Here is a 26,826-nt window from a genome sequence, read left to right on the forward strand (position 1 = left end):
TGGGAAAAGAATTTGAGAAAGAATAGATACATGTATACGTATAACTGAATCACTTTGCTGTACACCTGAAACTAACACAACGTTGTCCATCAACTATACTCCAAGGGCTTCCCTGGTGGAGCAGTGGTTAAGAATCCACCTGCTGGGCTTCCCTGGTGGCACAGTAGTTGAGAATCTGCCTGCCAATGCAGACGACACGGGTTCAAGCCCTGGTTTGGGAAGATCCCACATGCCGCGGAGCAACTACGTCCATGAGCCACAATTACTGAGCCTGCGCGTCTGGAGCCTGTGCTCCACAACAAGAGAGGCTGCGATTGTGAGAAGCCCACGCACCGCGATGAAGAGTGGCCCCCGCTTGCCACAACTAGAGAAAGCCCTCGCACAGAAACGAAGACCCAACACAGCCATAAATAAATAAATAGAATTTTAAAGAAAAGAATCCACCTGCCAATGCAGGGGACACGGGTTCGAGCCCTGGTCCGGGAATATCCCACATGCCACGGAGCAACTAAGCCCGTGCGCTACAACTACTGAGCCTGCACTCTACAGCCCGTGAGCCACAACTACTGAGCCCACGTGACACAACTACTGAAGCCCGCACACCTGGAGCCCGTGCTCTGCAACAAAAGCCACCACAATGAGAAGCCCACGCACAGCAACGAAGAGTATCCCCTGCTCGCCACAACTATGCTCTCAACAATGAAGACCCAATGCAGCCAAAAATAAAATTAAAAAACAAAAAAATAAAATAAATGAAAGTATACTCCAATGTAAAATAAAAACTAAAAAATAGGGACGTCCCTGGTGGTGCAGTGTTAAGAATCCGCCTGCCAATGCAGGGGACATTGGTTCGAGCACTGGTCCGGGAAGACTCCACATGCCATGGAGCAAATAAGCCCATGCACCACAACTATTGAGCCTGTGCTCTAGAGCGTGCAAGCGACAACTACTGAGCATGCGAGCCACAATTACTGAAGCCCATGCACCTAGAGCCCATGCTCTGCAACAAGAGAAGCCACAGCAAAAAGAAACCCACAAACCACATGAAGAGTAGCCTCCGCTCTCCGCAACTAGAGAAAGACCACGCACAATAACAAAGACCCAACACAGTCAAAAATAAATAAATAAATAAAAACTTTAAAGAAAACACTACAATACTACACGATCCACAGTTGGTTGGATATGTAGATGCGGAACCGTGGATACGGAAGGCTAACCATGGGACCTGAGAATCCTCAGATTTTGATACCTGCAGCAGGTCCTGGAATCAATCCCCTGCACATATTAAGGAACTAATGTACTTACAGCTTCTTTATTTAAATTAAAGTCTTAATTAACTAAACTGTTCAAAGAATGAGTTGTTCAATTTTCTTCTTAAACCAAGATTAACCTAGAAACTCATTTAGTTTAAACATCTTGAAGAATAAATTCCTAAAATACATTACGAAAATAATGTTGTGTATAAAACATGGATAAAGTATTTTCTCAAAATTTAGGACTTTGCAGTGTCTCCAGATTATTTAGTTATTGCAGTTAAATGCAGAAGTGTCAATGCAAGAGCCTGAGAAATTGCTGTTTTGAATAAACCTCTGAACTTCCTTTCTCATATACAAAATGAAGGTATTACCCTGCATGACAGCCTGACAGTTACAAAACTCAAAACATTTAGTAAAATGCATATGTGCTGGATAATTTGTTGCTGATTAGATGTCCACTGCAATTCCTTTTAAAGTCTTCCTTGCACTGCAAAAGAGAAGAAATTACCATCTCCAGATTCCCCTCTGGAGGAAATAATAGGTAGATACTTGGGTAGAGAAGCAGCTTCCTGGTAAGTAGTTTCTTGAGAACCACACACTTTGGTGCTACAAACCCAGAGTTCGTAAGATTTACAGTGACTTCTAAGCAAAGAAGCAGCTTCCACGCTTAGGCTAAAATAATCAGTAACAGCTTCCCTAATTCCCTGAGCCCCTCCAAAGGTTACATAAGCCTTTAATTCCCCATCTTAAAACCTTGATGCTTGGAATTGAGTGATTTGTATTTTCCTAATCAAAATGTCATTGACTGATAAAGTGTGTATGAAAATACTCTACAAAATGTAAAAGACCATATAAAAGCATGGATTATTATTTCTATTCTCACTGACAGGAAATTTTCAACTGAAGTTGTTTTCTGGTAATCAGCTTCTACAAGCAAGGCATTATGTTAGGTACCAAGAGATTGCCCTGCAAGAGTTTACAGTATATGAGAATAACAAAAACATAATATTCACAACGTAACTGTTACAAATCAGGAATCAAATGTGATGGTGGGTCAGAGAAAGGATGGATTAAATTTGACTTGGGAGTGAAAAGGTAAAAATCAAAAAAGGATTTAAGGAAGAAGAAAATTAGAGATTAAATAGAACTGAACACTAAAGGGTAGGAAAACTTCTCAAAGTAGACATAATATAAGAAACTGGAAGAAAGAGCACGCTCAAAGAAACAAAGTTAGCAACTCAGAGACATAGATGGAGAACAAAAGGCATGTAACACAGAATGGCTTGTGTGTATGTTGTGTGTGTACAAAGGAGAGGAGGCTGAGGCCAAATAATACAAGGCCAGAAAAGTTAAACATTTGGACTTACTGCTATTATCCAACTTCAGATTCAGAGAGATTTATAGAATTTTATGCCCAGATAATAAAATCAGGCTGCTAATATACCCCCACAACTAGAGCCTAATAGAATGAAAAACTAAACAGAGAAAAGAAACTGATCTTCCTAAAATGCTGTTTTTATCCTAGCACTCTTCTTCTCAAAAGCCTTCAATAATTTCTGAATACCCGCTTCTATCAAGTCCCTCCATACCATGGTCCCCATCCGATTCAACCATATTTTCTAGCATTATCCAAAACGTACAACTCTCTCCAGATAGGCTATGCTCTGTATTATTTGCCCTTGATCACAGCCAGAAAATGCAGGTGGAGTGACATCACGTCTGCTCAGGCTCCTATAACAAAATACCATAGACTGGGCAGCTTAAACAACAGAAACATATTTCTCACAGAGGTTGTAAAGTCAAAGATCAATATGCCAGCTGACTGGTTCCTGATAAGAGCTCTCTTCCTGGTTTATAGATGGCAACTTTTTCACTGTGTCCTCACATGGCCTTTCCTCTGAGTGCGTGCTCAAAGAGAGAGAAAGATCTCTCTCTCTCTTCTTATAAGGCCACTAGCCTTATTGGATTAGGACCTCACCCTTTTGACCTTATTTAACTTTAATTAGCTCCATAAAGACACTATCTCCAAATACAATTTCACTGGGGCTTGGGACTTCAACATATGAATTTAGGGGGGACACAAACATTCACTCCATAACACACTGGGTTATTTCTGAGGCTAGACCTTAAGAGATTTTGCAACTTCTGTTCTTCTTGAAATACTTCCTCTATCATGTGAAAAAGCCCAGCCATTCCTACTGGAGGATGAGAAGCGACAGGGAAACTAAGGAACCCCCCAGCCAACAGCCAATAGCCAGCACCAAATGCCAGATACTGTATGACACCACATTGGACCATCCAGTTTCAGTCAAGCTATCAGATAACTAGAACCACATAAGCGACCCCAGATGAGACTAGCAGAAGAACTGCTAGCTAAGCTCAGTCAAAACTGTAAATTATGAAAAAAAAAAAAAGATTATTGCTTTAAGTCACTAAATTTGGGGATAGTGTGTTACAAAGCAATAAATATCTGATATGGCATACCTTCTTGTTCTGCTTTTTGACCTAGACCTCTGAACTCTATAGGATTTCCCTCGACCCCTTGAACGACTTCGACTTCGTTTTCTTCTAGAGCCATAAGAAGAGCTACTGCTCGATCGATGTCTGCGTCTGAAATAAAATATAATCAAATATTACTTGCCTCCCAAATATTATCAGATACTAATATGGTATGAGAACTATACCAGTTTGTATCTTCCCGCCTACAAAGAATACACAAAGGATGAAGACTCATGCGCTGGGCCTGGGGGAAAACAAAACAAAACAAAACCCTTTGGGGATTGAGACTCATAAATATATAACTACAAAAAGAAAAGTGTTTTACCCAGAAAAATTAAAAGCACAGAAACATACGAACTCTAAAGAATGTTACTCTCACTACTACATAAGTAAAATTATGAAAATCACCTTCTATCATAAGAATGTGAGCGAGGCTGAAGATCTCTGGACCAAGATCTTGACTTTGACCTTGATTTCCTTCCACCTTTCTTTCGGCTATATGTTCTACTATCTGAAGAACTACTTGAAGAAGACCGTCTACGGTGTTTCTTTTTTCTCTTGCTTCTGCTTTCTTCTTCAGTATCAGATGACCGGCGTCCCATTTCTACAGGTTTAAATTCAAAGAAAATTATTTCTAACATAATGGCACAATGGATGAAATTCAATACAGTAATTTTTTTAACTATGTAAAAATTTAAGGGCATCCCTAGTGGCGCAGTGGTTGAGAGTCCGCCTGCCGATACAGGGGACACGGGTTCGTGCCCCAGTCCAGGAAGATCCCACATGCCGCGGAGTGGCTGGGCCCGTGAGCCATGGCCGCTAAGTCTGCACGTCCGGAGCCTGTGCTCCGCAACGGGAGAGGCCACAACAGTGAGAGGCCCACGCACCGCGATGAAGGGTGGCCCCCTCTTGCCTCAATGAGAGAAAGCCCTCGCACAGAAACGAAGACCCAACACAGCCATAAATAAATAAATAAATAAATAATTTAAAAAAAAAAAAAACTGAATCAATACACCCTCACCACGTCACTTGTGAAATTTGAGGGAGGAAATGTTAAATAATGTACCAAAGTTGATGAAGTATTGTTAACTAAAGTACCAAAAATGAAGTCAACTCTTTACACTACTAATATCTATATAAAGTGATGATATAATCCTTCCAGAAAGCAATTAAGCAATTTAAATAAAGAGTCATAAAAATGTTGCTACTTTTCTGAAAAAGCAATCCTATTTCTAGGAATATATCTGGAAAGTTTTTCTTAAAAGATATATTCATGAAGATATTCATTATAGCATTATTTAAAACTGCATGTACAGAGACTAAGAAACTATGTATAAATAAGTAAGAGCAAAAATGAAGACAACTGATAACATTTAAGTGAGGAAACTGGGTAAATTTTCTCTTTTTTAATTATATTCTATATGGCTATGGTATATTTGTATATTTAGTATACAAAAGAAAAAAATCACACAAATAGAATATAAGGTTTTTATATTTAGGCAGTAACTTAGCTTATAAGAAGCTTACTTGTCTTACTTTTAAGTTAGATTCTCATACGCAATTTTATTTTTTTACTAAAATAAGTATTAGCTACCTTTCAATGTCACATAAAAGCAAGATTCATCTTATATAATAGGATAAATAGTTCATGGATCAGATAAACAAAAATCTCACACTTTCCTTTAATATTTACTTAAATTAAGTTAAATATCATTACTCTAAAGAAAGCAATACATTAAATTACAACTTTGCTTTCAGAACCAGGTGAGCCATCCCTTCCCTGACTCTAATGCAATACAAGTTGAAAAATCACTATTATAACTCAATTCAAGACTTAAAGCTATTTACCTGGAGCCAGAATTAGACTTTCAATATAGTTCTGAACCTCAAAGTTGTTCACATTTCTAACATTTCACAGTTCAACAAAACAATGGGAAAACTTGGTTTTGAAATATTCAGTAACTCACTAGCATATCTAAGCCAGTTTCCTCATTGAAAACAAAACTGTACTGCATATAAGATCACCATGATCCTTTCCAGCTTTCAAAATACTATGATTAGGAAATCCTACATATACATATAGTATATATGTACATATATACATATATATATTTAAATGTGTGTATATAATATCCATTTACATATTTATATCCATATATCTATTATATATCATATGTAACCACATATCTGTGTGTCTGTATTTTCATTAAGAAATTTGTACATAATTGAGTAATAGTGATCATCTAACTGTTCTCATTTCCTGTCTTTCTTCCTTTCTTGGTTTCACCTTTAAACAGTTAAGAATTTTCTTTACCCACAAATAACCATATAAATTAAGATGAGTTTTTATTTATTATCTGGTTTAACAAATACTAAAATTAGAGTAAAAGATAAAAAAGCATAAATGCACAAGGATAAAGAGACCAGAGGAGAAAACAACACGAACAGTAGACAAGACATGTCAACAAATTTTTAGCAAATGAAAAACAGATGCAGGATTTAGAGCTAAGAAAGCTGAACATCAAGCAACTGCAGAGAATTCCAACAGGAGAAAAGCCAATTCACATAGCAAAAATCAGAAAGGATCAGGAATTCGAGACACCAGATACCACAGCAGGCACAATGAGGCACAGAACTAAAAAACAAGGGAATTGGTTGAAAGCCTGTAAAAAAAGTAATCTCCCAGGTCCCCTCTGCCATCCAACCCAGATAAGTGACTACTATTCCCCAATCCCAGCAGAAGAGGTGGTTTATTTTGGAAAAATGATGAAACAGTGAAGCACCAGGTCCAGGGGCACAGTAAAAAAGGGCAGAGAGATGCTCAACTAAAAGTTAAAGGGATTAAGTGAAAGTCTACAATCTAACAGTAAATACTGTAGCCCTGTGTGTGCTTGGATCCAAGAATTCAGATAGAGGATTCTTTTCTCCAAAAACTAAACAGTACCTGGAAGAAGATACATAAGTATTATGCAAGTATTATAACCAAGCCCAAACCTTGAACACAGTAAACTTTTTCTTTTTTTTGGCCGCGCCATGCAGCTTGTGGGATCTTAGTTCCCCAACTAGGGATTGAACCCAGGCACCTGGCAGTGAGAGCAAGAAGTCCTAACCACTGGACCACCAGGGAATTCCCCACAGTAAACTTTCTTTCTACAAACTTTTTTGTTAACTTTTTAGTAATTATACAACAAAGGAAAATCAATCATGTGATGAAAGACTTCATCATGAGAGACAGAAGCCAAACAGAAAAAAAAAAAAAAGCAACTCATAGTAAACCAGGAACATGCCAGAAATTTTTTTAAAAATCAGTTAATATCCTCAGAAATATATGAGAAGATGATCCAGCAAACAAGAATAGGAGGAACATCCATAAACAGGAGAGAAAGCTTAAAATTTAAACAAATGATAATTTCTAAGAAATTCAATAGGCTTAGAAGATACTATCAAAGCACTCATGAAAAGTAAAAAAATAAAAAGATAAAAAACAGAAGGTAAAAGAGGATCAATCCAGGAAGTCCAATATCCAATTGATACGCATTCCAGAAAGAAACAAAGCATAGAAAAGAGATAAAGAAAAACATCCAAAGAATAATTTTAAAAATTTCCAGAATTTAAAGATATGAATTGCCCTAAATCCCTGGGACAATGAATTTAAAGACTTATACCAGACATACCTCATAAAACTTTAGAAATGAGGAATACAAAGAAGATCCTAAACTTCTAAAGATAAAAAAATGGGGAATCACAATAAAAGGCACAGGGCTTCTCAGCAGCAACACAGCAAACCATGGTGACTTGCCTTCAAAGTTCTAAGTGAAAATTATTTTCAAACTACAATCTATATTCAGCCCAATCATAGATCTAATATGAGATCAAAATAAAGACATTTTCTGATATGCAAAGGCTCAAAATTACACCTCACACTCACCCTTTTTTAGGAAGGTACTGAAGGATGTGCTCTACCAAAAGGAGAGAGTGAACAAAGATGACCCAGATTCAGAAAACAAGTGGTCTAACACTTGAGATAGGTTAAAAAGTTCCAGGATGACAGCAGGCCCAGGTACAAGGGATACATAAATGAACAAGAGAGAAAAATCCTTGCCCTCAAGGAGCTTACATTCCAGTTTAACAGCAGTTCTCAAAGTGGTTCTCTAGACCCCGGCGGTCCCTAAGACCTCAGAGGATCCAACAAGTCGAAACTATTTTTATTATAATACTAAAACATGATTTACCTTTTTCACTGTATTGACTTTTGCACTGATAACGTAGAAGCAATGGTAGGCAAAACTGCTGGTGCTTTAATGGGAATCAAGGCAATGGGGCCAAATGGTACTAGCAGTCATTGAATTCTTCACTGCAACACACAGTTTATTAAAAAAAAAAAAAAAAAGGCAGTTGCACTTAGGAATGTCCTTGATAAAGCAGTAAAAGTCATTAATTTTATTAAATTTCAACCCTTGAGAACACATCTTAATATTCTGTGTGATGAATTAGGAAATACACATAACTGCTGCTGCATACTGAAGAACGATGGTTACCTTGAGAAAAGTATTTGTGCAGCTGAATTACAAGTTGAACTAGCTGCTTTTATCCTGAAACACTATTTATTTTAAAGAACTGACTATGATTATTCAGACTTGGGTATTTGACAGACATTTTCTCAAAAATGAATTAAGGGAGTCTTTCACTTCAAGGAGTGTCAATTTGTTGCCAATGATAAAATTTGAGCTCTCAAGCAAAAATCAAAATGTTGGATAACATGTATTTGTCACCATGAGATTGACAGCTTCTCAGCACTTAAAGATTCCTCTGATGATATCAATGGTGATATTAACATATGGGAATTTTTTAAATATTATATAATGAAGGGTGTCAATATCTGGAAGAGATGCATAACTCAGTGAACCAGTATTTTCCAACAGACCAATGCATGATGTCACAGAATCATATATGAGTAAAAAATCCATTCACAGTGCCAGAAAGATCAATAGAATTTTTTTTTTTTTTTTTTTTTTTTTTTTTTTTGCGGTACGTGGGCCTCTCACTGTTGTGGCCTCTCCCTTTGCGGAGCACAGGCTCCGGACGTGCAGGCTCAGCGGTCATGGCTTACAGGCCCAGCCGCTCCGCGGCATGTGGGATCTTCCGGGACCGGGGCATGAACCCGTGTCCCCTGCATCGGCAGGTGGACTCTCAACCACTGTGCCACCAGGGAAGCCCAGACCAACAGATTTTAATGTAAGCATGAAAAGGTCATTGATATAGTTTCAAATAACACATTGCAATCAACCTTTAAGAAACTACTTGTCAAGTTCTGGAGTAGTATTAAAGAAGTAATTATCTGAAAAGGCTATTAAAATACTACTTTTTCCAACACCATATCTGTGTGAATCCAGATTTTCTTCATATACTTCATTCAAAAAACTCATCACAATAGACTGAATGCAGAAGCAGATATAAGAATCCAACTGTCTTCTATTAAGCCAGATAGTAGAGATTTGCAAAAATGAAAAATAATGCCACTTTTCTCACTAAGTTTGTTTTGTTTTAGAAAATATAGCTATTTTTCATATCAAATATGTTATGTTACCAAGTAATGGATTTATTATTGTTATTTTTAAGTGGATTAATAAATATTTCGAATTTTTCTGGCTTAATTACTAGTAAGGCAGTATTTCTAGATATAGCCCATGTAGATAAAAGTTTGTAGGGTCCTCAGGACTTCCCTGGTGGTCCAGTGGATAAGACTCCCCACTCCCAATGCAGGGGCCCCAGGTTGGATCCCTGTTCAGGAAACTAGATCTCGCTCGCATGCATGCCGCAACTAAAGATCCCGCATGCCACAACTAAGACCTGGTGCAGCCAAAGTAAATAAACAAATAAATAATTTTTTTTTTAAGTTCATAGGGTTCTCAATAACTTTTAAGAATCTAAAGTGATCCTAAAACTAAAAACTGTGAGACCCACTACTCTAAGGTACCCACAGTCATTTCCATTCTCCATTTTTGTCCAGCTTATTGAGTCCCTATAGAAGGCATAAAGAAGTAGGAAAAAAAGAAAACGACATACATCTAATTATGTACCTTGTTGGTGACCAAAAAAGAGATTGAGAGATGGGTGTAAATTTTTTCTATGTTTTAATTTCAAATAACATAATTCATACATATTAGAAGAATGGTTACATTAACTCATAAAAGTTAATGGAAGATATAAAATCCTTCCTTAAAGCAACCGGGTGAAAAAAGTTAAAAAATCACTGTCATAAATCTATAAATATTTTTTCAAGTAACACATTTACATTTCAAAAAATCATGCTGAAGTATAATTAATCTCAATAAGAGAAAGCAAAAAGCCACTGCATTTCTTTATTATAGTTAACTTCAAATATTTATTCAGAAAAGAAAGTGAACACTAAGAACAAATCAGAGGTAGATCCACAAACTGTCTTCTCTATCCATGACAGTACTGAATTCCCTAGATTCATACTTACCTCTGGATTTCCATAATGTCTCTAGCATATAATTGAATATATTTGCTCATTCAAGTCATGGTGGTCAATCTATATCACACACTCCTAGTAAGGAAGAACTGTTTATATTTAACTCCATTGGTAAGGTATAACACATGGAAAGACCCATTAATAGCTCTTTCCGATAAGAGAAATGATGAATTGAGCACAGATTTTTAGGAATCCCAGAACGTAACAATTTTTCAATCTATCTGTAAGCAGAAAAGGCAACACAAGGACACATCTCCTAAGGCTCTCAGTTTTCTGTTCTCACTCTAGCCTCTATTACTTCCTGGTTGTAGTCTCATGGTTTCAAACCATATCCAACTACTCCCACTATAGAACTGAAGCCATGACATAATGACTACAGTAGGACATCAATTTACAAAAACATCTTACTGTAAAGTTTAGGTGACCGATTGAAGATGTAGAGCCAAAATGTGTTCACTCAAAAGACAGCTTAAAAGCATACACAAGTAGTTCCTTTGTCTGGTAATCAATAAAGGTAGAATAAGCAGTTATCTTTTTCAGAAAGCAGGCAGTTAAGAGAGAACAAAGATTCCTAAAGGACATGACAGTTTATAATTATTTCACCACTACTCATTCACAGTATATCAAACTATAATCTTTTTGATCTTGGACACATGACCAAAGGGGAGGGGGGAGGAACAATCATTTCAATGGGAATTCCACCTCAAAGAGGTAGAGAAAAGTAAAAACGGGGTTAACACCGTTTAGCATAGGAAGAAATCCACAAACAAGCAGAGAACCACCCAAGGCAATAAAAGAACTAAGGTAAAATTCTAGCTTAATGAGCAAAATAAAGCAAAACTCAAGAGATACAGAATTATCAAAACACTCCTCCCAGCACAACTAAAAATATGCAGACTAGCGTCTTTTTTAAAAAAACATTATCAGTCATACGAATTTCCTCCCACTGGTGTGAAAATGAAGGCAGAAAATATACCTATACATCTAATACAACAATCTTATTACACAAGTATTCCAACTCATAACACAACTCTGCTGAGACTAGTCAAGTTGGTAAGGCCAATTAACAGGTGCCAGCTGCCTTTATCTTTTTCAGTTTCAAACATTTTTAGCCCTCTTATTGAAGAACATACATTAATAAAGTGCTATCACTTAGCAGGAAATCTCCTGTGTCTGCAAATAAAGTGAATATTTATAGACCCTAGGGCTAACGGGGCTCTCAAAGGATACCCAGTTTCCTCACAGGGTTGCACCTGTCATATCTGCTCCAATCCTTAAACCTGAAAACTCTGTGTACCTCCTTCACTTAGAGCTTTTATGGTTAAGTCCAAAGATGACAACTTGAATACTTTTTTGTGACCACGAGACATTTTAATTTATTTAACTACCTAGTACCTAGTTAGTTGAAATACAAATAAGTTACTGCTAATTCTGAAAATGCAAAAAAGAAAAAGAAATTGGCCTCCACTGTGCATTTAAAGATATACAACCTCTAAAAGAGAAATTAAGGATGACCTAAAATCAAGAGCAGGCAACATGTATAACAGTGCATTATAACCTCTCACCAAAGGAAACAGTTTAAGTGTAGCCATATGCTCTTGGGCTATGACCACAAGGCCACAAGCCCTTAAGTCAAGAAAACAGATGAGCGTTTAAGGCGAGTATATTTATTTGTTAAGGAGGGAAAGTGTATTTCACCCAGCACTCTCTCTCCTCTCAGCGCGCGAGTGTGAGGGACGGGGAGGAGGAAGTGGCGGTGGGGGAGGGGCGGGGGAGGGAGGGCGGAGTTGGAAGGGGAGGCGGATTTAAAGTAGAGACAACGGAGTGGGTGGGACAGAGTACGCCAGGTTGCAGCCTGCCTCACGCTCCACCCTACCTATAGCTAGTGACGAAGCACCGGTCACCCCTTACAAGACGAACCCAGAAACCCAAAAGCAGCTATCAAGGATCAGGGACTGGCGGTGTGGGTAGGGGTGCGAGAGGTGTTGAGGAACGGAGGCGGAAAACAGGTGGCTAACTCTCCCTCACCACCTCGAGACTCAGGGCCTAGCCTGAGGCCTGCGACCACGTACCACCCGATAGCTGCCACCCCCCTAAGGCCCCAGCTTGGTCCTCAAAGGTCAGACTCCTCCAGGTGCGAGGCGCCTGCGCACTACGCCGCTCGGCACGCCGCCGGGCCAGCACCCCCACCACCCCCCGCAGCTGCCGCTGCAGCTGCCTCCCGTACACAGACTGCGCCAGGCCCGCGCCGCCTCAAGCTGGAGTAGGGCCTCGGAAACCCTCGGCTGCAGGCGCCGCCTCTCAGGCCCCGGACGCGGGCATCACCTGGATTCCGGCCTTCGGGCTTACACCTCCCGTAGACTTACAAGCGCCGCAGATCTGGAAATGTTTCTTCAAATCTGAGCGCCGCCGGCGTCCACAGAACTTACTTCAGTTTAAGCTCACCGCCTTCCTGGTTTCACCGCCAGGCAGCGTCAGCCGAGCTTTCGAGTGCATCGATGGAGGCTGCCAGGCGTTAGGAGTGCCGAGGGAGTAGATTGTCACGCCGCCAATTTTTTGTTTGGTGTTGGTTTTGCTTGCTTGATTATTTGAGTTCCTTGTTACCAAAAAGCAATAAAGGTGGGGACTGAAAAGTATTATTGCCTTAGTAACCGTCGTTATCATCACAGATAATTAGTAAACCAATCTGCATTATAGGAAGTTATATAGACAACCACACGTAGCAAAATCGATTATCTCACGCTGGGAGAGGAGGAAACTGGCCCAACAATAATAAATCATGGGAGTGTGTCTGTATAGCGTCAGAGTCGTGTGTGATTAAATTGTAATGATTTATTTGCAAAAATGCATTAAAAGTCGGCGTTTCTTCTGCCCTGAAGGTGAAGGCACAGGTTGGGCGCAAATTTTTTTCTCACGTTAAAGTAACTGGTTGGTTGCGGAATGGGAGAAAACTGCCCGAGGCAGGGAAAGGAGGTTTCTTCTGGAAAATAAATTAAATGTGTAGGGGTTTTTGTTGTTGTTATTTAAACCAATACAAATGAAAGCAATTCAGCATTTTCTGTAACTCATACGACTTTATGTCCTTGCGTGAACATCATTTTTTTCTTATTTACTATAAGTAAGCATCGATAAGGAGGTAAATTGTTGGCCTTGGTTTGGGTCGACTGTGAGAACCAACTCGTTCACAACTGCTGTATACCCAAGCTACAGTTTTCCACAGACATTTGAGATGGAGAAAACCACCTCCACAATTTTATTTCTCATAAGTGACTGTACCTTAACTAACCTGTTTTGAGGAACCATTTTAAAGCTTAACTACAGTACTACATGTTTATTTTAAATAATTCAAGAGCCGGTGGGGGAGTGGGCGGTGGAAATGAACCTTTGGGGTCCTGAATTTTATTGGAAACTGTGTATCTGTCTGCAGGCTGTCAACTGAACTTTACTCTCAATTTTTTTGTTCGTTTGTTTGTTTTTACCAGAAATGCATTTTGAAATGTCTTGTCCTCGGAAAATATTTGCTATTTAAAGAAACATCATTAGAACTTGGTGAGCATTTATTAGTATATGATTTTAAAACCTGGGTTTGGTGGGGTTTTTTTAAACAAAACTTCCCTTAGGCCAGTAGGAATCCGTGGTTAGATACTACAGATCTCTCTTAGCTCCATCTCATAGGAACGCCACTATTTGTAAATATACTAAGAGCAACGCGCCAGAAAAATCTATGGGAAAATCTATTTCGTGTGAATTATACAACTATTGTATCCAAGCCTTCCCTAATTAACTTTAAAGTGTTCATCTTTCCCTCAAGCTTAGTAGATGGATTTTGAGTTCAGACTTAAAAGTCATGTGCTTGAAAAGGCAAAAAAAGTAGCTGGTGAGCCTCCTGATCCCTTACCATACTTTTAATAGTGGCTGTTTTTGGAGCTGTTTGTGGATACACATTTAACACCTCAGTTTGAGAGCTATTTGAGCACCACATCCATTTAGCTGATCCCATTATTTGTCATTCTGCTAAATAACCTTAAAAAGGGATTTTCATAAAGGATTAAAGTTTTATGGTTATTCCCCTCTAATAATATCAGGAGTAAAGTGGTCACAAATAGTAACCCAAGACTAACTGTAAAATCATGTTTCTAAATTCATATAACTTTGAAAAGTGAGTACTTTGAGTCTCTTGTAGTGTAATAAAAAGCAAACACTCGTGTAATTTACTGATACCTAAAAGCTATTGATACTGGAAACTTAAAGATCTTGTTTTTCCTAAAAGTAGCAATAAATGAAATAAATGTTTTAAGAAGAAAAAAACTTTAGAATTCAAGAGAAAAAAGGCAAAGTAACAGTTCTAAAGAGTGTGATTTCCATCTTCATTAAGTTCACTAACTGAATATTTTAATCTGAGTACTGTGGTATGACATAAAGTTACGTATAGCTTCTATTTACATACATTCTAGAAACATTAATGTATTAAGTTGTAATTGTGTTCTCTTTTTACACGTTTCAGTTGCTTTGATGGAACTTCTCAAATTATCTGTTAACTTTGTGTTAATGCCTTAACCAATGGGTGGAAGATATAGGAATCAAAGTTCTATAATTGCTTTTATTTTTACAAAGAGTATAAGATCCAAGAAAACGAACAAGTTACCTTTAACATCAGAAAGACTGCATTAATATTCAGACTACTCAAAAATGTCCCCAAAGCCACACTTGGAGAGGTATATTTGTTTACACACTCAGGTAAATATAACTTTCCATATGTAAATATTTTTTTCATATGTAAATATTCTTATGTGAGGGGTATATATACGGCCACAATTCTCACAGCAAGCTTTGTCCTGCACAATACGGACAAATGACGCGGGAATATAGATGTGTCCTTCCATATAACAGTTTCGATGTAAATAGTCCAGGAATATATTTTAAATCGTAGCTTGGGGGGGGGGGTGCTTTTCTCCCGGCGAGGTTTTTTTTTTTTTTTTAATAATCCACGGTACATAAATTAGATGGGCCACAAACTTAACATCGATTTTTTTTTTTCAAACTCAAAGAGGGATAATCATTTTCTTTTCAAAATTAGGAGATCAATTAGAATATTTCCCGGGATGCTAAAGAAGAGTTTCTGTAGTTCATTGTGGGAGGGGTCCGGGTGCAAAGAGTAAGGGAGAAGGGTGAGGGTCCTGAGACCTCAAAGAGGGAACGAAGTCAAACTGTCCTTGACCAAGCGCTAAGGAAACACTTTAAAATGGAATCTGTCAGGGAACAGCTGCTCGGGAAATGTGTTAAACAAACCAGCCACTTCGAGCAGGGTTTGTCCGTAGAGGAATCGGCTCGGTCTCCAGGACGCGAATAATGGGGTGAATCACAAACTCCCCGGGGCAGGGAGCTTGGTGAAGACCCAGGCTCAGCTCTGGCCGCGGGCCCGGAAGCCCCTGAAAGGAGCTGCGCTCGCCTGAGAAACTGGAAAGGACCCTGACTCGGCAGGGTTGTGAAGCCAGGATGCCAGGCTACAAGGTTTCGGGTCGGGGTAGTAGGGATGTAGGATCAGGATACCGGGTCAGGATACAGAACTGGGGTCCCGGGCGCCTGATGCAGGGCAGGGTTGCCGGGCAGCAATGCGGGGCCGAGCAGTTGCGCTGCACCCTGACGCCCGGCGAGGCCATAGGGTCGGATGCCAAGTCGGGATACCCTATTGACTCCAGGAGTCGCGCACTTGTCAGTTTCCTTTTGACCACGCCCCGGCGGAATAAGTCCAGCTCCCTAGTGTTTAAGTAAGCCGTGACACCAACGCAAAATCCACGCCTAATTAAATTAATTATGGATTCTTGTCATCCTGAATTAATGGCCAAGAGCGCAGGCGGCCGAGGTATCTGAAAACCTGGACTGTCTGCCTCTTCTTCCCACTCCCTCTGGTCCCCCTTCGCTGTCCTCACTCACACTCCAGCCCCTGTACTCCAGCCTTAATCAATCTCAATCTCTCTCTCTCTCTCTCTCTCTCCCTCTCTCTCTCTCTCTCTCTCCCTCTCTCTCTCTCTTTCTCTCTCTCTTTCTCTCTCTCTTTCTCTCTCTCTCTCTCTCTCTCTCTCCCTCCTCCTCCCCCTCCCTCCCTCCCTCTCTCCCTATCACCCCCACCTCCCAACCCCCACTCCCCCACCCCCAGGTAGTGGCGCGGGTGCTTCCCAGGAAGGGTCTCCCTCCGAGTTGCGAAGGGGAGGTAATTTACTCAGAACAAGGGGCCGCCTTTGCGAAGTATAAATAGTGAGACTTCAAGCGCTGCGTTGCTATCAGATCTGAACTCTCCGCAGGAAGAATTGTCAAAGATCTTAACATTGAACAAGCGCGCTCCGGCAGGGAAGCATCAGTTCCCATTTCCCTCCCGCGGCCCCCGCCCCTTCCCTCTTCCTCTTCTTCCTCCTCCTCCTTCACCTCCTCCTCTTCTTACTTCTTTTTCTCCTTCTACTTCTCCTCCTCTTTCTTCTTTCTTCTCTTCTTTTTCTTCTTCTTCCTCCTCCTCCCACTCCTCCCCCACCCCTGTCCCATTGATGTGTTATTATTGGGGGGGCTGGAGCAGTAAAAAAAGAAGAAGGAAAAAAAGAGCTGGGCTCGGCTGGGAGACGTTGAGCGCGGGGCTGACGGGCATTGGCGGCGATGGAAGAACTTACGGCGTTCGTCTCGAAGTCTTTTGACCAGAAAGTGAAGGAGAAGAAGGAGGCTATCACGTACCGGGAGGTGCTGGAGAGCGGACCGCTGCGCGGGGCCAAGGAGCCGATCGGCTGCGCGGAGCCGGGCCGTGACGACCGCAGCAGTCCCGCAGTCCGGGCGGCCGGCGGAGGCGGCGGCGGCGGAGGAGGCGGAGGCGGAGGCGGAGGAGGTGGAGGAGGTGCAGGAGGAGGAGGAGCGGGCGGAGGAGCTGGAGGAGCGCGCTCTCCCGTCCGGGAGCTGGACATGGGCGCCGCCGAGAGAAGCAGGGAGCCGGGCAGCCCGCGGCTCACCGAGGGTAACGGCCTGACCCCCGGCCGCGGTTCCCCTTCCCGCCTTCCTGACTCCTTTCGGGCGGGAGAGGACACCAAGGCCCAGCGGGGAGGGGGGCGGGACGCGGAGAGGGCTCTTGGACCCCAGCTCTGGAAGCTGGAGTGAGGATGGAGGGGTGGGAGTCCGATGGTGTGCACGGTCGTGGGTGGGGTCCGAATGTGTGTGCGGGGAGGGGGGGGCGTGTGGGGTTTGCGCGCGCCCTTCTCAGATGCTCCCGCTACTCCCATTCCACCGAAACGCATTTTCACCAACGGGAGGATGGGCCCGCAGCCCAGACGGCCCGCAGGCGGATGGGGAAGTTCGCTGGGCCGGGCTGCGAAAGGGGGTGCTGGCACTAGCTGGGCCAGGCGGCGGGATTACAGTTAGCATCTAGCGCCGAGTTTGCGGGAGCCCCTTTCCTAGGCCCGAGAAAAAAAAGAAAAAGAGAGAAAGGGGACAGAGATACAGAGACAGAGAGATTGATTGGGATTTCACCCTGGAGTCGCCCCGGATTTCGTGCCGCCGCTAACTCCGCGAAGACCCTGGCTGCCTGGAATTTAGGGCCCCAAACTTCCCATTTTCTTAGAGCTGTGACGGTAGAATGAGACCAAGGCAGGCTAAGGTTCAGGCTGTGACCTGTTTCTTTCGGGAGATGCGTTAGGCTCCTTTTTTGTTTGTTTGTTTGTTTTTCGAAATTTTACTGCGTCGCATCATCCAGTACTCTGATTTTGTGGTGGGATAATCCTTTGGTGCCAGGAAAGTGTTAGGAAAAGCCTTTTTCTAAATGGTGGAGCGTCCTGTACCAATTCAAAGGAGTTCAACAATAAAATTAATTTGGCACTTGGTGCCTGCAGTAACTGGTGTGCTGCCATATTTTTCCAATTAAGGAAATATGTGGCATGCTTAGAATCACATATTTAAGCAAGCAATTAAGTCGTTTATAACAGTCTGTTCTTGTTTAGGCCAATAAGTGGAAATTTGGGGGCAAAATAGGGATTATATTAAGTCTGTTAATCAACTGTAAATGTGGACATCTTTCTCTTTGAAGCCCCAAAAGTTTGAGAGGCTTCCACTGTGGATGGCATGAAATAAACAAAGCCAAAGGCAGAATCTGAAAGATGTGTTTTCATATTTAAATTTCATTGCAGTATCTGTGGAAATATTTTCCTATTAACTTGGCTTCAGTTTGTGCTATAATGTATCCACTTCTTCCCTAAGGAAAGACAAACGTCCACAACACAAACTTTGAGAAGTAGATATGTGGGAAACACTTAAGATCACGGTAACTAGAATGCCAAGCTGGGCTGAGTTCTAGAGGTTCTTCTCCCAGACGGGGTACCAAGTACTCCTAAATTTGGAAAGTGGTAGCATAACTGTCAGGCGGTCCAGTGCACCCTCCGGGGCCTGAGTCCCCAGCTCGAGGCCCTGGGTACACCAGCAGGCACCCCCCACGAAGTTAGGGTCTGAACTGTGGGCAAACGAAGTCCTGGGATTGTTGATTTCCAAGCTCAGGGCAAATATTAATTTGTCTGCAGGCCGGCTCTTCTGGAAATGATTTTTAACACCCATGCTGATCCGAATTCTGGGCTGGGAAGAACTGCAAACAGCCTCGATTATCCAAACTCAGCTTTTGCACCTTAAAAACCCAAGTCTCCAACTCAGGCGCAGAGGTTGAAGGTTCCAGAGGGCAGCTTATGTTGATCCTGGCTCCCCTGATCACGGTCCCTTGGCCTAAATATATATATATATATATATATATATATATATCTCCACATCCCTCTAGTGTCCCTGTATGCTCACACTCATGGAGCTCCTGTTTTTAAAGGGAGGAGAAGGAAGGACAGGAAAGTGGCAACGGATGTGTGCAAACCTAGAGCAGAAAAATGCATATTTTATTAAACATCCGAGCTGCTGGATGCATGAAAAGGCTTTGAGCAACCAATAGAAACCGAGGATCCCGAATGTTCCGCTTGAACCTGTTGATCTCTGTGGGTTTAAGCGTTCAGGGTCGCGTCTGCCTTTCCAATGGGGAGGGAGAAAGGAGCGAAAGAGACAGCGGTCTGTTTCGCTGGCTCCCCGAAGCTGGTTTTCCACCTCTGGCCTTCCAGCCGGGTGTGGGCAGCGAGCCCTCCAGGCCGCCAACATGGCGTGGGCGCCTCTGCTCAGGCAACTGGGATTCGGCAGGGGGGACAGGGACTGCCTGACTGTCCGTGGGCCGTCCGCGGGATTTGGTCCAAGCCCTGGGTCCGCAGAGAGCGCCCGGGAAAGTGGCTCCCGCCATGCGGCCCCGGGGTCTTGTCCTCCGGCTGTGACCCTTCAGCCCAATTGTTCCCAAATTAGACCAGCAAGTTTGAGAGAGACAAGAGAGCCGGCGGCGGCCACTGCTGGCCTGACAACGGCCCAGCACTCTGGGAATGGCCGGTGTAAGAGGCCAGTCCGTGGCCTCGCTGCGCTCTCCTGCCAGCATCTCGTTCTGTGACCCGCCCGGTGCGGCTCTTTTGATTTTTGTGCGCGAGTGGGAGAGAGTGAATGCAAGAGAGGGTTAGTGGAATTGATTTGGTGTTCTTGGGGGAGGGCAGGGGACTGTGGGCTGAATAGTGAGGAGGTGAGCTGAGGCCACAGTTGCAAAAGGGATGCGTGGGTGAATGCCCACCTTGCCCGCGGGCGGCCGCCCAGAGTTGATCTTTTCTCGTCTCCAGGATCCTCTTCCTCGCAGCCAGGTGAGGAACTGGACAGGAACTCCGGGAGGGGGCAGGATCCTCCATCCTTCTGGAGACAGATCTGGTAATGGCATTTGCTGTGTTGTTTTTGTCTGTGTGTGTGTGTGTGTGTGTGTGTGTGTGTTGCTGTGTGCGCGCGTGGACGTACGTGTGCGGTCCTGTTCGTGGTGCCCCCTCCAGTGTCCCCGGAGCCGAAGGATCGCAAAGAGGATGCGAAAGGGATGGAGGACGAAGGCCAGACCAAAATCAAGCAGAGGCGAAGTCGGACCAATTTCACCCTGGAACAACTCAACGAGCTGGAGAGGCTTTTTGACGAGACTCACTACCCGGACGCCTTTATGCGTGAAGAACTGAGCCAACGGCTGGGGCTGTCCGAGGCCCGAGTGCAGGTACCCGCCTGTGAGGAGGTCGCGGGGAGCAGAGGAGGGGCATGCCTGGGGTACACACGACGAGGGTGTGGGTCCAAATGTCTGGAGTGAGGTGAGAAGGGAAGCGACGTCTCTGCTAGAGGTCTTATTTTCCAAAGTAGAGCTTGGTCTTAAAGCCTTCCCGTGCTCCCCCCACCGCCCCGCCCCATCCCAACATATGTTCCCAGCAGAAGAAAGCTGTGCTGGGCTTGCTCCCAGAGTTTCTATAAACCACACCCCCGACCCTCGCCTCTCGATGCCTTTAATGTGGTTTAATCCTAATGGGCCTACTTTTATAAGCCTTAAAAAAATCCCACAGAAAACGTTTTATCTTCTGGATGCCTTAAAAGTTACAACGAATATTTTGTTCGGCGGAGTTGGGTTTCCTTGAGGGTCTGCTCTGGGATCTAGGTTTGCCAAGCGGATATGCCAATTAGGTTTATAGATGTACAGACTATAAAGAAAATTAGCAACTGTTAAGTGCACAAATTTACAGTCTGCCGTTAGCGGTTGATCTCAAACTGTGTGTGAAATAGCAGAGAAATAAATGCGTTTGGTCACTCTTTGTTCTCTCACTTAACCAGGGAAGTGAACCTGAACCTACAGAAACTTGATTTTAAAACAATCCACATATCTTAATATTGACATTTCCAAAATCTGACCCCAGCAAGTGCCACACTAAATGGAGTTAGCATTGGAACAGATTTTCTTTACCGGTTGTGGCGGTGAATGTAATGGGAAAAGTAGGCTTCAGGAGCGCTTAAGGGGAAAAAAATTACATACATACATGCATACATATCCTTTTAGTTTTATGGAAAACGAATTTAAATGTTTCAGGTTGTATTTCCACTCAAATAATAAAATAGGAGAAAATGATAGTCATTATTTGTTTGAACACATGGAGCAGTTTTAGGCCTGAACATCTGCAGCTGTTACAAAGTATCACTGTAACAGATACTCCCTAGGTCTCTGGGCTAGAGACCACCATCTGCAGCGAACTATGCAATTCTTATGGGGCTTCCCCGCATCTTGTAATAGGATCAGGACAAAAACAGAGCAGTCACTTTAAAGGGGAAAAGTAATAATAGGCTGCCTTGGTCATCACAGCATCAACAGCAGAGCCTTCCTTTTTAAGCCTCTCCTACTTTGCTCTGCGCACTGAGATCTCTAGAGGCTTAGCAACCCCTTAAAGACATGATGATAATTATTACAGTTGTGAGCATTAGTGTATCAGCTCCAACTCTTCTAGGGGAAAAAAGAGGCAAAAGCCTCAGGCCATGTGAGGTACACAAAGGATGCAACCCTGGCATGAAATCTACCCTTCTACTACACTAAATGGCAGGGGAATTTTTGAAGATTTCCATTGACTGTGACACTTGCTTTCAAAAACAAGAAGAAAGCTCTGAAGCAATATTTTACTTTCATGTTTTTAACATTAATTTATGAATCAGTCAATATGCTGTGTTATTGGAACATAATGCTATATTATTGGAGTATAAAAGCAAGCTTTATTTGAATTTCTTAAAATCTGCCATACTGCCTCTAAAAGTTGGCAAGTTTATCTAAGAAGGTAATATCTGGGAGAAGATAGTATCCAGCAGTTACTTGATTCATACCCCACTCCCATTTCACAGAATGTTCTTCTTTTTTTCTCATAATAAGTGAACTTCATTGCTGGTATTTATTTTTTCATACTTTATTTAAATTTTGATCTATCTTCTGGACACTTCTCTACTACCCTAACTGTACTCAGTGGCTTTTTCTATAGAAGCAAATTAGATTATCATGATAATGGCACAATTATTCTGCTACCATGTTACACTCTGCTGCACAGAGGAACAGAGAAATTCTAAACTTCTTTGTAGTGAGGCTTTTATGACACTAATTACCTCTTCCCCCACTCTTATCCCCCCCACCCCCAGGAAACAAAAAACAAAAAACAGTCACTATTTGCTTTGGTGTTTGGTTTTTCTTGAAGATGAAACTAATTAATATTACAGGCTATTAATGAGCATTTTCTTCTCAGGTCTTACTGGGCAAACATCTAAACCCATTATCACTTTAGTATCAGGTATCAGGGCGAGTTTTAGGCCTTGGGGATTCTAACTGTGGAAACATGAAACCAGGACTACAGTAATTTATCAAGAAACAACTTATCTTGCAAAAGTATATGAAATCTTTCTATTTATGTCATTTATTTATGTTTTTAACTTTGGAAATTAAGATTCTTGTATATAATTCAAAGATTGCTTGCTATATCTCCCAATCCTTGCCTATAACATTACTCTGAGTCATAACATCTAGGTTTTATTTTTTCCTCCACTTTGTAGGTTTGGTTTCAAAATCGAAGAGCTAAATGTAGAAAACAAGAAAATCAACTGCATAAAGGTATGCTTCTCAGACAAAGAACATTTGATACTCTAAGTAAAAAGAGTATTAGGGGATGTTGTTATTATGAAGACAGAAAAGAACCTTGTCAAAGATAACTATGGTCCTTATTTAAAAATCTGCTCCGAAGGCAGTTAATGAGAGTCCTAAAGTTTGGGAGTAAATTACATTGCTTTTCATTTTAGCAGCAGTTTAGGAAGATAAATGTACAATTCCAAAGGAAGTAGTTCTATCTTGGTTCCATTTGGAACCTTGGAAAACAATGCTGGACATGTTAATCTCACTTTATTGTGTTTTGTTCCCCCATTTTTTGCAGGCGTCCTCATAGGGGCTGCCAGCCAATTTGAAGCTTGTAGAGTAGCACCGTACGTCAATGTAGGTGCTTTAAGGATGCCATTTCAGCAGGCAAGTACAGCCCAGTTTCAACCTGTTTTTAACTGTGGAAAGACCTGGATATTTGCTTGAATTGTTGAACATCCCCTGTCTCTGAGTCCCCATATAGGTGTCTATACAGGTAGAGGATAAATTTTCAGATGATATAGTGGGCCTACTCCCCTTTAAAAACCTATACAGTGTCAGGGGCCTACATGCCTAGTCCTTTCTGTCCTCATGGGAAACCCACAGAGGCCTGAGGGCAGCAACGGGTCCTTTAAAAATGAACTAAAGATTGCACTTGGGGAGAGGAAGGAAAAGCCTTCTGAGTAAGATTTTGTCAGATCCAGTACAGAGGTTAGTCCTAAGGTGTTTCTAAGGCAACTCTCTAAATATTTTCCTAGGTGTTTTCTATCTCTTATTCACATTAAATGTCTCTGACCGAAGATAAACAAACAAATAAATAAATAAATACACTCCCAGCTCAGACTTGATTTTTTAAAGCTGCAAAGCTTCATATCTAGTAGAGAGGGAAGCACTGGTCTTCCCAGGGACACCTTGCGGCTGCAATCCATTTCTTAGCCATACAGAAACCTTTAAGACTATATTTTTAAAGTACAGCCTGCAGCAATGATTTAATCCTGGGAAATCCCAGTGCTCTGAACTCCCCATTCTCCAAGCCTAAGGGTGCAATCCTTTCCCAACCAGTGCCTGACCTTCCCCATGGCCAGGCCCCCTGCTCCGTAGGACTCTGAAGTCATGAATTAACTCTGAGATGCCAGTGTCCTGGTCGGGGGAGACACCTGGCTGCACCTGTGTATTGAGGGTTAGTATTAGGCAGATCTTAGCTCTCCTGGCACCACTGGATTCTGGTATCCTAATGCTAGGCTTCTGAAGCAAGAGAGAATGACTGGAGAGAGAGGGGAATCTTAAAAGGAGACCCTCACTACTCAGAAGGTGATCTCCTAGTCTGCAGCATCAGCATCAGCTGGGAGATTGTTAGAAATGCAGAATCTCTGGCCCTACACTAGACCTTCTGAATCAGAATCCACATTTTAACAAGATCCCAAGGTAATTTTAATAGCAGTAAATGTTAGAAGTACTAACAATTGTGCCAGTTGTGATGAAGATGCAACAACTTCCCTAGGTGACATTTAAAAGTTTTGTAATTTGCTTAATGGTACTTCAGTGTTTTAGTAGCAGGGTAAAAGGTGTACGACAGCATCAAAAGAGGAGGGTAATGACCCTCATCCCGTCGTCTGTCCAATATACATTGTTATTTTCAGGAGGGTGATGTATTAGCACAATAGTAATGTCGCCTTCTGACAGACCCAGCTCCCGAGGGGGCGGCCACAATTCCTGCAGACGGGAGTCCCTGGGACTCAAGGGGATAGGCCACACTGAGCTAGTTGCAGAGACTCAGGGTCACTGGAATATCCCTGTGGCACCCCAGATTCAGTAACAGACTGATAAGGTCAGCCAAATGCCCCTTTCCCGTCCCCTGCCCCAGCCTTACCCGAGCTAAGCTGGACGCCGTTAATGCTCTGTTTCTATTCTGTTGTCACCCTAGGATAGTCATTGCAACGTGACGCCCTTGTCCTTTCAGGTTCAGGCGCAGCTGCAGCTGGACAGCGCCGTGGCGCACGCGCACCACCACCTGCACCCGCACCTGGCCGCGCACGCGCCCTACATGATGTTCCCCGCGCCTCCCTTCGGACTGCCGCTCGCCACGCTGGCCGCGGACTCAGCTTCTGCCGCCTCCGTCGTGGCCGCCGCGGCTGCCGCCAAGACTACCAGCAAGAACTCCAGCATCGCGGATCTCAGACTGAAAGCCAAAAAGCACGCGGCCGCCCTGGGTCTGTGACGCCAACGCCAGCGCCAACGTCGCGCCTGCAGCGCGGCGCGCAGCCTGCACTCCCTCCGAGCCCCGCTGCTTCTCCGTTACCTGCTCCGGACCTCGGGAGCCGAGCCTCTTTCCGCCCGCTGATTGCCCCTTGCCCCATTCCGCATCCCGGACTTGGAGGGCGTGACCTGGGATCCCAAGAGGGGCACCAGCTCCGTGGCTTCTGACCATTCACCTACCCAAGGGCCCAGAATTTGGCTTTGTAGGGCTGGGTTTGGGAGGTCTGGAGAGAGACTGGACAAGGGAGTGCTGGGACAGCGGAGTGTGTGGCTCACGGCAGAACTGCGACGATGGACTCTTGCGTAGAAATAAAAATCCTGTTAATAAAAAATGAGGGGAAAAAAAGTAGAAAAGACAAACCAGAGATAAACAGAGAAAGGGAACTTATTGCTATTCGTCAGAAGCTGAAATCGGAGAGAGAACCAAGGAACAAAAAAGAAAAAAATTTTAAAGTATTTTGTACATTAAATAATATGGAAAAAGAACCTGGACGAATCTCGAGAGAATTGGGGCGGCGGTGGGGGTGGGGGGGAGTTACCAACTTAAAGTGTATGTTTTTTAAAATGGGCTAAGAAGGCAAAACAGAAGGAAGAGGTATACTTATTTAAAGAATTAAGATGAAAAAAAATGTACGCAGCTGGGAAGTTCACAGGTTTTGAAACTGACCTTTTTCTGCGAAGTTCACTTTAATACAAGAAATTTGATAAGAGAGGCGGGCCTCCTTTTACGTTGAATCAGGTGCTTTGAGTTAAAAACCACCAGTATGGAAGAGCAAGAAGAGGGAAGACAGTATAAAAACGAGGAGAGAAAAAATATTAATACAAAAATGATACCACAGACGATGATTTCTCTGAGAAAATTATTATGGCAGAACTGTCCAGACTGCTGACAGTAAATTCCGGTTTGCATGTTACTTGTATTCCATTGATGGTGTCTCCCCCCTCCCCCGCTTTACTCACATGCACTTAACTCCATTTTCATTTTCAGTATAAAAACAATACCCAAAGCATCTGGAAATTGATATATATATATTTCTATCTATATTTATTTTTGTCCCGTCTTTAATGCTGGGGGACAAAAGAAAAAAGTCTGAAGGGCAAAAAAGTTGCACTCTGATTGTCCCAAGACAACAGAGGCAGGTATAAAATGTGAGAAAAGGAAAAAGAAAAGAAATGGAACGGTGAAGGTACAGCGCCTCACGTGGTGCCTGATACATAGTGGGCGCTCAGTGTTAAGTCCCCTCTCCTCCCCCTTTTCTTGTATTCCCTCTTGCAGATTTCCTAAAGTCCTATTTGAGGACCGTGCTTTATTTCCCCCTCTCTGTTCCATCACTCACTTTAAACAACACCCAGATAGATACAGGCACTAAGTTTGTGTAAAATATGTTGATAAACACGAACAAAGTTTATTTTGGCTATAACGTGTGAACTGATAGTTGACTTTCAACATTTGCATTTTATCTCACAAGGGTGTATATTCAAGTAATATTTTTGTTTGTCTCAATTCATGTAGCTATTTAAACTGGGATACCCTGGACTAAGCAATCTGTATCCCAATTCTCTAAAAAAAGCCTCCTTAGTTTTTGGGTTTTTTTTTTTTAATCCCTTATACAAGAACGAGGAAAAGCTCTTTTAGCTGAACTTTGGTATGCGGTTGAGCTTTGTAACTATTTGTTCTCCATGAAAACAAAATTATTTATATTTGCCATATTTTTTCTAGTGTATTAAGTTATTTTAAACAAAAGAAGATTCTGTTATTTCATGACGTGTTGTCGGTA

At 42.4% G+C, this 26,826-nt stretch overlaps 2 protein-coding genes across 6 annotated transcripts in view; one reads left to right on the forward strand and one right to left on the reverse strand.

Annotated features, from left to right (window-relative positions):
• Positions 1-12,747, reverse strand: part of RSRC1 (arginine and serine rich coiled-coil 1) — a 451,220-nt gene extending 438,473 nt beyond the window's left edge. For 3 of the 4 annotated variants that reach the window (XR_009563777.1, XM_060298486.1, XM_030842422.2), the window contains exons 1-3: positions 12,577-12,719; positions 4,164-4,359; positions 3,741-3,866 (exon numbers count right to left, since the gene is read on the reverse strand). Coding sequence is in view for 3 of the 4 variants with exons in the window: in XM_060298486.1 (XP_060154469.1) it covers positions 3,741-3,866; positions 4,164-4,357 (320 nt within the window). In the remaining variant the exon portion in view is untranslated. Of the gene's footprint in view, positions 1-3,740; positions 3,867-4,163; positions 4,360-12,576 lie in introns of all 4 variants that reach the window. The other variant, XM_060298485.1, reaches the window with a different exon arrangement.
• Positions 12,748-16,896: 4,149 nt separating this feature from the next.
• Positions 16,897-25,010, forward strand: SHOX2 (SHOX homeobox 2). Of its 2 annotated transcripts, none has more exons than XM_030842378.2 (5): positions 16,897-17,245; positions 20,160-20,368; positions 22,717-22,774; positions 23,091-23,179; positions 24,717-25,010. In XM_030842378.2, exons 1-5 carry the CDS (start codon positions 16,897-16,899, stop codon positions 25,008-25,010), a joined length of 999 nt encoding a protein of 332 aa, XP_030698238.2. The 2 variants fall into 2 exon arrangements, with proteins under 2 accessions (XP_030698238.2, XP_030698239.2); XM_030842379.2 differs by having other exon boundaries at positions 24,753-25,010.
• The last annotated feature ends 1,816 nt before the right edge of the window (positions 25,011-26,826 follow it).

Source organism: Globicephala melas, chromosome 4 (assembly GCF_963455315.2).
Source record: "Globicephala melas chromosome 4, mGloMel1.2, whole genome shotgun sequence".
NCBI lineage: Eukaryota > Metazoa > Chordata > Mammalia > Artiodactyla > Delphinidae > Globicephala > Globicephala melas.